The 13967-nt window shown below is 35.7% G+C and overlaps 1 protein-coding gene across 3 annotated transcripts in view; it reads left to right on the top strand.

Annotated features, from left to right (window-relative positions):
• Positions 1-150: 150 nt before the first annotated feature.
• IPO4 (importin 4) overlaps positions 151-13967 on the top strand; it is a 62843-nt gene continuing 49026 nt past the window's right edge. For all 3 annotated transcript variants that reach the window (XM_072921242.1, XM_072921241.1, XM_072921239.1), the window contains exons 1-5: positions 151-301; positions 389-475; positions 5095-5162; positions 5578-5619; positions 6454-6577. In XM_072921242.1, coding sequence (XP_072777343.1) covers positions 209-301; positions 389-475; positions 5095-5162; positions 5578-5619; positions 6454-6577 — 414 coding nt within the window. In that variant the 5' untranslated portion in view covers positions 151-208. The remainder of the gene's footprint in view (positions 302-388; positions 476-5094; positions 5163-5577; positions 5620-6453; positions 6578-13967) is intronic.

Below are 13967 nucleotides of genomic sequence, written 5' to 3'. Positions count from 1 at the left end.
ATCCCCAAACCGACCTAATTTTACCAAAATCCGTCGATTTTTACCCCAAAATCGCTTTTTTCAAGCATCGCCCCTTTAAGAGCGGTCCCCACCCTCCATTACCGCTTTAAGAACCATCGAGAAGTCCTCCAAGAAGACCAGAGCGGCTTTAACCACGCCCACTTCCGGCGGCGCTCTACCCCACTTCCGCTCTTTTTCCGTAACCAAAATGGCCGCTTCCGTTTCGCCTAAAATGGCGGCGGCCACATTGGAGCAGCTCCTTGAGGAGCTCCTGGAGCCCGACAGCGCAAAAATCCGTCAGGTTTTGGCAATTTTGGGCAAATTTGGGCGGATTTGGGGGAATTTGGGGGTTTTGGGGGGTTTAGGTGAGGTTTGGGGTGTTTTTCAGGCCTCGGAGCGGCTGCGGGAGGCGCTGATGGAGCCGGACGGGCCCGAGGCGCTCGCGGAGGTGCTGAGGGGAGCGGAGAGGCCGCAGGTGAAGGGGGTTTGGGGATTTTGGGGGAATTTTGGGAAATTTTGGGGAAATTTGGGGGGAATTTTGGGATTTTGGGGAGTTTTCGGGGAAATTTTGGGGAAATTTTCGGGAATTTTGGGGATTTTGGGGGAATTTTGGGGGAAATTTAGGGATTATGGGGGGGGCCTGAGGGGAGTTTGGGCGGCCTTGAGGGGATTTTGGGGGGAATTTTGGGAAGTTTTTGGGGGATTTTGTGGAAATTTGGGGGAATTTTGGGGATTTTTGGGGATTTTGAGGGAAATTTGGGGATTTTAGAAGTTTTGGGGGGGTTTGGGGGGATTTTGGCGGAAGTTTTGGGATTTAATGGGATTTTGGGGAGACCTGCGGGGATTTTGGGGGGATTTTGGGGAAAATTTTGGGATTTTGGGGGGAATTTGGGGGGAATTTTGGGATTTTAGGGGATTTTGGGGGAAATTTTGGGATTTTGGGGGGTCTTGAGGGGATTTTCGGGGGATTTTGGGGGGTCCTGAGGGGACTTTGGGAGGTCATGAGGGGATTTTGGGGGGGATTTTGGGGAATTTTGGGGGAAATTTTGGGATTTTAGGGGAATTTTGAGGGAAATTTGGGGGATTTGGGGGCAATTTTGGGGGTTTTAGAAGCTTTGGGGGGATTTTGGCGGATATTTTGGGGGGTCTGAGGGGATTTGTGGGGGCCTGAGGAGATTTTAAGGGGGTTCTTGAGGGGATTTTGGGGGAAATTTTGGGATTTTAGAAGATTTGGGGGAAATTTTGAGAATTTTGGGGGAATTTTGGGGGTTTTGGGGAAAATTGGGGGAAGTTTTGGGGATTTTTGGGGGAAATTTTGGGGATTTTGGGGGTCCTGAGGGGATTTTGGGGGGTCTTGAGGGGATTTTGGAGGGATTTGGGGGGAATTTTGGGGGAACTTTTGGGGATTTTGGGTGAATTTTGGGGGAAATTTGGGGATTTTGGGGGGAATTTTGGGGATTTTGGGGAAATTTGGGGAAATTTGGGGAATTTTGGGGAAATTTTGGGATTTTAGGGGATTTTGGGGGAATTTTGAGGATTTTTGGAGATTTTGGGGGAAATTTTGGGATTTAAGGGGAATTTTGAGGGAAATTTTGGTGATTTTGGGGGAAAATTTGGGGATTTTGGGGGGAATTTTGGGGGAAATTTTGGGATTTTGGGGAATTTTGGAGGAAAATTTTAGATTTTAGGGGATTTTGGGGGAAATTTGGGGGATTTTTAGGGAATTTTGGGGGGGATTTGGGGGGAATTTTGGGGATTTTGGGGAAATTTTGGGGGAATTTTGAGGGAAATTTTGGGGATTTCGGGGGGATTTTGGGGGAAATTTGGGGGAAATTTTGGGGGAATTTTGGGAAATTTTGGGATTTTAGGGGGGATTTTGGGGATTTTAGGGGATTTTGGGGGAAATTTTGAGGATTTTTGGGGGAATTTTGGGGATTTTGGGGAATTTTGGGGTAATTTGGGGAAATTTTTGGGATTTTAGGGGAATTTTGGGGGATCTTGAGGGGATTTTGGAGGGAATTTTGGGGATTTTGGGGGGAATTTTGGGGATTTTTGGGGAAATTTGGGGGAAATTTTGGGGATTTTGGGGGGAATTTTGGGATTTTAGGGGATTTTGGGGGGACCTGACGGGATTTTGGGGGAAATTTTGAGGGAAAATTTTGGGAATTTTGGGGATTTTTGGGGCTTTTGGGGGAATTTGGGGGGAATTTTGGGGATTTTTTGGGGAAATTTTGGGATTTTAGGGGAATTTTGGGATTTTAGGGGAATTTTGAGGGAATTTTTGGCATTTTAGGGGAATTTTGGGGGGAATTTGAGGATTTTTGAAAAATTTTTTGGGAAATTTGGGGGAATTTTGGGGAATTTTTGAGGATTTTTGGAGAAATTTGGGGGAAATTTTGGGATTTTAGGGGATTTTGGGGGAAATTTTGGTGGAATTTTGGGGATTTTTGGGGGATTTTTGGGAATTTTGGGGGGAATTTTGGGATTTTAGGAGATTTTGGGGGGTCTTGAGGGGATTTTGTGGGACATTTGGGGATTTTGGGGGGAAATTTGGGGGAAATTTTGGGGAATTTTGGGGATTTTGGGGAAAATTTTGGGGATTTTGGGGGGACCTGAGGAGACTTTGGGGGGTCTTGAAGAGATTTTGAGGGGAATTTTTGGGATTTTGGGGGAATTTTGGGGGAAATTTGGGAAATTTTGGGGATTTTTGGGGGAAATTTTGGGATTTTAGGGGAATTTTGGGGGAAATTTTGGGGACATTTTGGGGATTTTTGGGGGAATTTTGGGGATTTTTGGGGATTATTTGAGATTTTTGGGGGAATTTTGGGATTTTAGGGGATTTTGGGGGGGATTTGGGGGGATTTTTGGGAAATTTGGGGGATTTTTGGGGAAAGTTTTGGTATTTTGGGGGGAATTTTGGGATTTTAGGGGATTTTGGGGGGACCTGAGGGGATTTTGGCGGAAGTTTTGGGGGAAATTTTGGGAATTTTGGGGGGGCCTGAGGAAATCTTGGGGGGATTTTTGGGGATTTTGGGGGAATTTTGGGATTTTAGGGGAATTTTGAGGGGAATTTTGGGATTTTAGAAGTTTTGGGGGGATTTTGGGGGAAATTTGGGGATTTTGGGGTGAATTTGGGAAGTTTTGGGGGGATTTTGTGGAAATTTGGGGGAATTTTGGGGATTTTAGGGGAATTTTGGAAGGAATTTTGGGATTTTAGGAATTTCTGGGGGAAATTTTGAGGATTTTTGGGGAATTTTGGGGGAAATTTGGGGATTTTGGGGGAATTTTGAGGTTTTAGGGGAATTTTGAGGGAATTTTGGGGTTTTAGGGGATTTTGGGGGGACCTGAGGGGATTTTGGGGGGAATTTTGGGGGGAATTTTGGGATTTTAGGGGATTTTGGGGGGACCTGAAGAGACTTTGGGGGGTCTTGAGGGGATTTTGGGGGGAATTTTGGGGATTTTTTTTGAATTTTGGGGGAAATTTTGGTATTTTAGGGGATTTTGGTGGGATCTGAGGGGATTTTGGGGAAGTTTTGGGGGGATTTTTAGGGGAATTTTGGGGATTTTTGGGGGAATTTTTGGGATTTTAGGGGATTATGGGGGAACCTGAGGGGACTTTGGGGGGTCTTGAGGGGATTTTGGGGGAAATTTTGGGGGATTTTTGTGGGAGTTTTGGGAAAAATTTTGGGATTTTGGGGGAAATTTTGGGGAATTTTGGGGGAAATTTTGGGGATTTTGGGGAAAATTTTGAGGATTTTTGGGGAATTTTGGGGGAAATTTTGGGATTTTAGGGGAATTTTGGGGGAAATTTGGGGTGATTTTGGGGATTTTGGGGGAAATTTTGGGATTTTAGGGGGATTTGGGGGGACCTGAGGGGATTTTGGGGGAATTTGGGGGATTTTTAGGGAATTTTGAGGGAAATTTTGGGATTTTTGAAGTTTTGGGGGAAATTTTGAGGATTTTTGGGGAAATTTGGGGAAAATTTTGGGATTTTCGGGGATTATGGGGGGACCTGAGGGGATTTTGGGGGAATTTTGAGGGAAATTTTGGGATTTTGGGGGAATTTGGAGGAAATTTTGAGGATTTTGGGGGAATTTTGGGGATTTGGGGGGAATTTTGGGGGAAATTTGGGTAATTTTTGCAGGAAGTTTTGGAATTCTGGGGGGGTGGCTGAAATTTGGGGGGATTTTGGGGATTTTTGGTGGAATTTTGATAATTTGGTGGAATTTTGGGGATTTTAGGGGGATTTTGGGGGAAATTTGGGAGTTTTGGGGGAACTTGGGGGATATTGGGGTAAATTTGGGGGGATTTTGGGGATTTTAAGGGGGATTTTGGGGGAAATTTGGGGGATTTTGGCAGGAATTTTGGGAATTCTGGGGGGTGGCTGAAATTTGGGGGGAATTTGGGGATTTTTGGTGGAATTTTTGTAATTTGGTGGAATTTGGGGGATTTTAGGGGGGATTTTGGGGAAATTTGCGGTTTTGGGGGAATTTGGGGGATTTTGGGGTGAATTTGGGAAGTTTTGGGGGGATTTGAGGGAAATTTGGGGATTTTAGGGGGAAGTTTGGGAAGTTTTGGGGAATTTTGTGGAAATTTGGGGGATTTTGGGGGATTTTTGGTGGAATTTTGATAATTTGGTGGAATTTTGGGGATTTTAGGGGGGATTTGGGGGGAAATTTGGTGTTTTGGGGGAAATTTGGGGGATTTTGGGGTGAATTTGGGAAGTTTTGGGGGGATTTGGGGGAAATTTGTGGATTTTCGGGTGAATTTGGGACGTTTTGGGGAATTTTGTGGAAATTTGGGGGAATTTTTGGGATTTCGGTGGAATTTGGGGAAATTTTGGGGGAAATTTTTGGGATTTCGGGAAAATTTGGGGGGTCCTGAGGGGATTTGGGGGAGGAATTTTGGGCGGAATTTTGAGGTAAAATAAGGGAATTTTGGGGTGAATTTGGGGTATTTTGGGGTGAATTTGGGAGATTTGAGGGTAAATTTTGGTAATTTTGGGGCTCTCATCTGGATTTTGGGGTTCCCAGGTGGATTTTGGGGTTTCCGGGTGAATTTTGGGTTGAATTTTGGGGATTTTGGGGCTCCCAGATCCGACATTTGGCCGCGGTTCTGCTCCGGAGGCGCCTCCGGAAATTCCCCTCAGAGTTGATTGACAGGTGGGCGTGGCCTGAGCCCCATTGGGATCAATGGGAGGGGGCGTGGCTTGTGGGAAAGTGGGCGTGGTCTAAACCCCAATTGAAACCAATGGGAGGGGGCGTGGCTTGAGGGAAACTGGGCGTGGTTTAACCCCAATTGAAATCAATGGGAGGGGGCGTGGCTTGTTAAAAAGTGGGCGGGGTTTAAGCCCAATTGAAATCAATGGGAGGGGGCGTGGCTTGTTGGAGAGTGGGCGTGGTTTAAGCCCAATTGAAATCAATGGGAGGGGGCGTGGCTTGCGGGAAAGTGGGCGTGGCTTAACCCCAATTGAATTCAATGGGAGGGGGCGTGGCTTGTCCATAAATTGAATTAATGAGGACTGATTGAATATGCTAATGAGGGGGCGTGGTTAATTGTGGCCCCGCCCCTTTTTAGGCTCCCTCATGTCTTGGTCGAGGCTTTGGAACGGGAGACGGAGTGAGTGAAAAATTCCCCAAAATTCCCAAAATTTCCCCAAATTTTCCCCAAAATTTGGGACATTTTGGGGAGAAACGTGGAGGGGGGAGGGGCTGGAGAAAAATGGGGGAAAAATTTGGGATTTTGGGAAAAAAATTTGGGGATTTTGGGCTGAAAATTGGGAATTTTGGGCTGAAAATTGGGGATTTTTTGCAGAAAATTTGGGATTTTTGGGAAAAATTGGGGGATTTTATGGGGAAATTGGGGATTTTGGGTTGAAAATTGGGAATTTTGGGAAAAGTGGGGATTTTTGGGGAGAATATTGGGAATTTTGTGAAAATTCAGGATTTTGGAAGGGAAAAATGGGAATTTTGGGGAAAAAAGTGGGAATTTGGGTGAAAAATGTGGATTTTTTTTGACTGAGAAATGGAAGTTTGGTGAAAAATTTGGTAAAAAATGGGGATTTGGGGGTGAAAATTGGAGTTTTTTTATTAAAAATCAGAATTTTGGGTAAAATATGGGGAATTTGGGGAAAAACAGGAGAAATCTGGGTGAAAATTGGGATTTTTGGGGAAAAAAAGAGAATTTGGAATGAAAATTGGATTTTTTTGGGCAAAAATTGGGAATTATTGGTTAAACCCAAAAATTGGGGGAAAAATTGTAATTTTGGGCTGAAAATGAGGGGAATTAATCCCCAAAAAATCAGATTTTTTTCACTAAAAAATGCGAATTTTGGTGAAAAAATGGGATTTTTTTGGCTAAAAAATCGGATTTTTTTGCTGAAAAGTTGGGATTTTGTCCTAAAATTTTGGGATTTTGGGAAATTTTGGGAATTTTGGAATTTTTTCTCCCCAGTTCATCCAGCAGAGGGTCCCTGGCCCAACTCGGGGCGCGGCTGCTGCTCCTGGGAGGCCTCAAATTTTGGGAACCGGTGGAAAAATGGATCCAAGAGGCGGCAAAAGACCCCCAAAAAATGGAGGTGAGAACCCCAAAAAATTCGGGAAAAAACCCAAAATTAATTTGGAAAAATTTTCACAAAAATCCTTTCCAAAAAATGTCCCAAAATTTTAAAAATTCCCCCAAAAAAACTAAAAAAATAACAAAAAATTCAATATAATTCTCCTAAAAATTCTCACAGAATTCCCAAAAAATTCAACACAAATGGCAACAAAAAGTCCCAAAAAATTTTTTAAAAATCCAAAAAAAATCTTAAAAAAATCAAAGTAATTCCCTTAAAAATTCCCTAAAATTTCCTAAAAAATTCCCCTAAAATCCCCCCAAATCTCCCAAAAATTTTTCTTTTAAATCCCCAAAAAAATCCCTCAAAAATTCCTAAAATATCCACAAAAATGTCCCCAAAGAAATCCCAAAAAAAATCCTTTAAAATTTTAAAACAATCCCCCAAATTCCAAACGATTCCCAAAAAAATTCCCCCGAAAATAAAAAATAAATTTGACAAAAATTTCCCAAAAAAATTCCCCAAAATCACCAAAAAACCTTAAAAAAATCCCCCAATAAATTTTCAAAAGAGCCCCAAAAAAACCCCAAAAATTCAAAGTAATTCCCTTAAAAATTCCATAAAATTTCCTAAAAAATTCTCCAAAAATCCCCCCAAATTTCCCAAAAAAAATTTTTAAAAATCCCTCAAAAATTCCTAAAATATCCACAAAAATGTCCCCAAAGGAATCCCAAAAAAATCCTTCAAAAATTCTAAAACAATTCCCCCCAAATTCCCAAACAATTCCCAAAAAATTCCCCCAAAAATAAAAAAAAAATTGGCAAAAAATCCCCAAAAAAATCCCCAAAATCCCCCAAAAAACCTTAAAAAAATCCCCCAATAAATTTTTAAAAGAGCCCAAAAAAATCCCCAAAAATTCAAAGTAATTCCCTTAAGAATTCCCTAAAAATTCCCTAAAAATTCCCCTAAAATGCCCCGAATTTTCCAAAATTTTTTTTATCAATCCCTCAAAAATTCCTAAAATATCCACAAAAATGTCCCTAAAGAAATCCCAAAAAAATCCTTCAAAATTCTAAAATAATTCCCAAAAAAATTCTCCCAAAAATCCAGAAAAAATTGGCAAAAATCTCCCAAAAAAAAATCCCCAAAAATCCCCCCAAAATCCCAAAAAAAAACCTTAAAAAATCCCCCAATAAATTTTCAAAAGAGCCCAAAAAATCCCCAAAAATTCAAAGTAATTCCCTTAAAAATTCCCTAAAATTTCCTAAAAAAATCCCCTAAAATCCCCCCAAATCTCCCAAAAAAATTTTTTTAAATCCCCAAAAAATCCCTCAAAAATTCCTAAAATATCCACAAAAATGTCCCTAAAGAAATCCCAAAAAAATCCTTCAAAATTCTAAAACAATTCCCCCCAAATTCCCAAACAATTCCCAAAAAAATTCCCCCAAAAATCCCCCCAAAATCCAAAAAAAAAACCTTAAAAAATCCCCCAATAAATTTTCAAAAGAGCCCAAAAAAATCCCCAAAAATTCAAAGTAATTCCCTTAAAAATTCCATAAAATTTCCTAAAAAATTCCCCTAAAATCCTCCCAAATCTCCCAAAAAAACTTTTTTAAAATCCCCAAAAAAATCCCTCAAAAATTCCTAAAATATCCACAAAAATGTCCCTAAAGAAATCCCAAAAAAATCCTTAAAAATTCTAAATTCCTCCCAAATTGCCAAACAATTCCCAAAAAATTCCACCAAAAATCAAAAAAAAAATTGGCAAAAATCTCCCAAAAAAATTCCCCAAAATCCCCAAAAAAAACTTTAAAAATCCCCCAATAAATTTTCAAAAGAGCCCCAAAAAAACCCCAAAAATTCAAAGTAATTCCCTTAAAAATTCCATAAAAATTCCTAAAAAATTCCCCTAAAATCCCCCCAAATCTCCCAAAAATATTTTTATTAAAGCTAAAAAAAAATCTCTCAAAAATTCCTAAAATATCCACAAAAATGTCCCCAAAAGAAATCCCAAAAAAATCATTAAAAATTCTAAATTCCCCCCAAATTCCCAAACAATTCCCAAAAAAATTCCAGCAAAAATAAATTAAAAAAAAATGGCAAAAAATCCCAAAAAAATTCCCCAAAAATCCCCCCAAAATCCCCCAAAAAACCTTAAAAAAATCCCCAATAAATTTTTAAAAGAGCCTAAAAAAATCCCCAAAAATCCCACAAAATTCTCAAAAAATTTCCCCTAAAATTCCCCTAAAAATCCCCCAAAACTTCCCAAAAAATCATCAACAAATCCTGAAAAATACCCCAGAAATTCCCTAAAAATTCTCCAAAAAATCCCCAAAAATAGAAAAACGAATTTGTAAAATTTTCCAAAACCTCCCTGAAAAATCCCCAAAAATCCCCAAAAACACCCTAAAAACCCCAAAGATTTCTGAAAAAAATCTGAAAAAAATTCCCAAAATTTCTCAAAAAATCCTTAAAAAATTCCCAAAAATTTCTTAAAAAAATCCTTCAAAATTCCCAGAATTTCTTTTAAAAAATCCCAAAAAAATCTGAAAATTTCCAAAAATTTCTTTAAAAAATCCTAAAAAATCCCCAAAAAATCCTTCTAAAAATTCTAAAAAAATCCTAAAAATCTGATAAAAATCCCCAAAAACGCCTTAAAAACCCCAAAAGAATTTCTTAAAAAATCCGAAAAAAATTCCCAAAAATCCCTCTAAAAATCCTTTAAAAATCCCCAAAAATCCTTCTAAAAAATCTTTTAAAATCCTAAAAAATTCCCCAAAATTTTCAAACATTAATCTAAAAATCCCCAAAAATCCTAAAAAAAACCAACAAAATTCACCAAAAACTTTCTCAAAACTTTCAAAAATTCCATCCAAAAAATCCCAAATTCCTTTTAAGAAATCCAAAAAATTTCTCAAAAAATCCGAAAAAAATTCCCAAAAATTCTCCAAAAAATCTTCTAAATATCCTAAAACAATCACCATAAATTCACTAAAATTCCCAAACATTAATCTAAAAATCCCCAAAAATCCCCAAAAATCCCTAATAATTCCCAAAAAATTCCGCAAAAATCACCCAAAAATTCTAAAAAAATCCCCAAAAATTCCCCTAAAAATTCTAAAAAAATCCCCAAAAACGCCCTAAAAATCCCAAAAATTTCTTAAAAACTCTGAAAAAAATTCCCAAAAATTTCTCAAAAAAATCCTTTAAAAAATCCCCAAAATCCTTCTAAAAATCCTAAAAAATCCCCAAAATTTCCTCTAAAAAATCCTAAAAAAGTCCCCCAAAATTCCCTAAAAATTCATTAAAAATCCCCAAAAACACCCTAAAAACACCAAAATATTCTTAAAAAATCTGTAAAATTTCCCAAAAATTCCTTCTAAAAAATCCTTTCAAAATTCCCAAAAATCTTTCCTTAAAAATCCTTTAAAAATTCCCAAAAATCCTTCTAAAAAACCCTTTAAAAATCCCCCAAAACCCCCTAAAAACCCCCAAAAAATTCTTAAAAAATCCTAAAAAATTCCCTAAAATCCTTCAAAAAAATCCGAAAAAAATTCCCGAAATTTCTTCTAAAAATCCCCAAAAATCCTTCTAAAAAATCCTAAAAAATTCCCAAAAAATCCCCAAAAATCCCCCAAAATTGCCGAATATTAATCTAAAAATCCCAAAAAATCCCAAAAAATCCCTAATAACTCCCAAAAAATTCCCCAATAATCACCCTAAAAATTCATTAAAAATTGCCAAAAACGCCCTAAAAACCAAAAAAATTTCTTAAAAAATGTGAAAAAAATTTCTCAAAACAATCTGAAAAAAATCAGAAAAATTTTCCAAAAAATACTATAAAAGTCCCAAAAAATTCCCAAAAATTCCCAAACATTAATCTAAAAATCTCTCATAATTCCCGAAATATCCTAAAAAAAGCCATCAATATTCATCAAAAAATGTCTCAAAACTTTCCAAAAATTCCACCCAAAAAATCCCAAATTCCTTTCAAAAAAATCCCAAAAAATCCCAAAAAATTCCCCTAAAAATTCTAAAAAAGTCCCCAAAACTGCCTTAAAAATCCCCCCAAAAAATCTTAAAAAATCCGAAAAAAATCCCCAAAAATTTATCAAAAAATCCTTTAAAAACTCCCAAAAAATCCTCTAAAAATTCCTTTAAAAATTCCCAAAAATCCTTCTAAAAAATCATTAAAAATTCCCCAAAAATCCTTCTAAAAAATCCTTTAAAAATCCCCAAAAATTCCCCTAAAAATTCATTAAAAATCCCAAAAAATGTCTTAAAAAATCTGAAAAAAACTCCCAAAAATCCTTCTAAAAAATCCTTTAAAAATTCCCAAAAATCCTTCTAAAAATTCTAAAAACATCCTAAAAATTCGATAAAAATCCCCAAAAACCGCCCTAAAAATCCCAAAAAAACTCTCAAAAAATCCGAAAAAAATTCCCAAAAACTTCTCAAAAAAATCCTTTAAAAAATCCCCAAAATCCTTCTAAAAAATCCTAAAAAAATCCCCAAAAATCTCCTGAAATTCCCAAACATTAATCTAAAAATCCCCAAAAATCCTAAGAAAACCCATCAAAATTCACCAAAAAAATTCTCAAAAATCTCCAAAAATTCCACACAGAATTTCCCAATTTCTTTTAAAAAAATAAAAAAAACTCTAATAATTTTCTAAAATTTCCCTAAAAATTCATTAAAAATCCCCAAAAACACCCTAAAAACCCCAAAAAAATTCTTAAAAAATCTGAAAAAATTTCAAAAAATTTCTTTAAAAAATCCTAAAAAATCCCAAAAAAATCCTTCTAAAAATTCTAAAAAATTCCCCAAAAATTCCCCAAAATTCCCAAACATTAATCTAAAAATCCCCAAAAATCTCCAAAAGTCCTAAAAAAACCTGTCAAAAATCCAAAAAAATTTCTCCAAAAATCTGAAAAAAATTCCCACCCAGAAAATCCCAAATTCCTTTTAAAAAACCCCAAAAAAATCCCTAATAATTCCCCAAAAATTCCCCTAAAAGTTCTTTAAAAATTCTAAAAAAATCCCGAAAAGTGCTCTAAAAATCCGAAAAGAATCCAAAAAAATTTCTTTAAAATTCTGAAAAAATTCCCAAAAAAATTCCAAAAATTCTTCTAGAAATCCTAAATAAATCCCCAAAAATTCCCCAAAATTCCAAAACATTAATCTAAAAATCCCCAAAAATCCCAAAAAATCCCTAATAATTCCCAAAAAATTCTGCAAAAATCACCCAAAGATTCTAAAAAAATTCCGCAAAAACGCCCTAAAAACCCCAAAAAATTTCCTTAAAAAAATCCTTTAAAAATTCCCAAAAATTCCTCTAAAAATCCTCCAAAAAGTCCTAAAAAAATTCCACAAAATCCCCAAAAATTCCCAATCATTAATGTAAAAATCTCAAAAAATCCTAAAAAAAAGTCAAAATTCAACTAAAAATTTCTAAAAAATCTCCAAAAATTCCACCCCAAATTTACAAAATTCCTTGTAAAAGATCCCAAAAAATCCCAAATAATTCCCAAAAAATCACCCAAAAATCACCCAAAATTTCTAAAAAAAATCCCCAAAAGCGCCTTAAAAATCCCAAAAATTCCTCTAAAAAAATCCTTTAAAAATTCCCAAAATTTCTTCTAAAAAATCCTTTAAAAATCCCCAAAAATCCTTCTAAAAAATCCCAAAAAAATCCCTTCAAATCCCCTAAAAATTCATTAAAAATCCCCAAAAACGCCCTAAAAACCCCAAAAAATTTCTTAAAAAATCTAAAAAAATCCAAAAAATTTCTCCAAAAAATCCGAAAAAAATTCCCAAAAATTTCTCTAAAAAACCCTTTAAAAATTCCCAAAAATCCTTCTAAAATCCTTTAAAAAAATCCCCAAAACCCTTCTAAAAAATTCCCATAAATTCCTGTAAAAATCCTTTAAAAATCGCCAAAAGCACCCTAAAAACTCCAAAAAAATTCTCAAAAAATCCGAAAAAAATTCCCAAAAGTCCTTCTAAAAAATCCTTTAAAAATCCCCAAAAATCCTTCTAAAAAATCCTTTAAAAATCCCAAAAATTCCTCTAAAATTCCTTAAAAAATTCCCGAAAATCCTTCTAAAAATCCTTTAAAAATCCCCAAAAGCACCCTAAAAACCCCAAAAAATTCCTCCAAAAATCTGTAAAAAATTCCCAAAAATTTCTCTAAAAATCTTTAAAAATCCCCAAAAATCCTTCTAAAAAATCCTTTAAAAATTCCCAAAAATCCTTCTAAAAAATCCTTTAAAAAATCCTAAAAAATTCCCCAAATTCCCAAACATTAATCTAAAAATCTCGAAAAATCCTAAAAAAAAGTCAAAATTCAACTAAAAATTTCTAAAAAATCTCCAAAAATTCCACCCCAAATGTACAAAATTCCTTGTAAAAGATCCCAAAAAATCCCAAATAATTCCCAAAAAATCACCCAAAAACTCCTATAAAAATTCTAAAAAAATTTTCATAAGCGCCCTAAAAACCCCAAAAAATCCCTCTAAAAATCCTTTAAAAATTCCCAAAAATTTCTTCTAAAAAATCCTTTCAAAATTCCCAAAAATCTTTCTAAAAACTCCTTTAAAAATTCCCAAAATTTATTCTAAGAAATCCTAAAAAAAATCCCCAAAAATCCCCTAAAAATCCTTTAAAAATTCCCAAAAACACCCTTAAAACCCCAAAAAAATTTCTTAAAAAACCCAAAAAAAATTCCCAAAATTCCTTTAAAAAATCCAACAAAAATTCCCCAAAATCCTCCAAAAAATCCTAAAAAATTCCCCAAAAATTCTCCAAAATTCCCTAACATTAATCTAAAAATCCCCAAAAATCCCCCAAAACCTTAATGAAAGCTATTATAATTAACTAAAAAATTTCTGAATAATCTCCAAAAATTCCACCAAAAATTTCTCAAATTCCTTTTAAAAAAATCCCAAAAATCCCTAATAATTCCCCAAAAGCCCCTTAAAAATTCACTAAAAATACCCATAAACACTCTAAAAACCCCAAAAAAATTCCTCCGAAAATCCGAAAAAAATTCCCAAAAATCCTTCTAAAAAATCTTTTAAAAATTCCCCAAAAATCCTTCTAAAAAATCCCTAAAAATCCTTCTAAAAAACCCTTCAAAAATCCCCAAAAACGCCCTAAAATCCCAAAAATTCCTCTAAAAAAATCCTTTAAAAATTCCCAAAAATTCCTCTAAAAATCCTTTAAAAACTCCCAAAAAAATCCTTCTAAAAAATCCTTTAAAAATCCCCAAAAATTCCCCTAAAAATTCATTTAAAAATCCCCAAAAACACCCTAAAAACCCCAAAAAAATTCTTAAAAAATCTGAAAAAAATTCCCAATAATTTCTCAAAACATACTAAAAAATTCTCCAGAATTCCCGAACATTAATCTA

The sequence above is a fragment of the Taeniopygia guttata genome, chromosome 36 (assembly GCF_048771995.1).
Source record: "Taeniopygia guttata chromosome 36, bTaeGut7.mat, whole genome shotgun sequence".
NCBI lineage: Eukaryota > Metazoa > Chordata > Aves > Passeriformes > Estrildidae > Taeniopygia > Taeniopygia guttata.
Note: the sequence above shows the minus strand (reverse complement) of the source record. Positions and strands in the feature narration are given on the sequence as shown.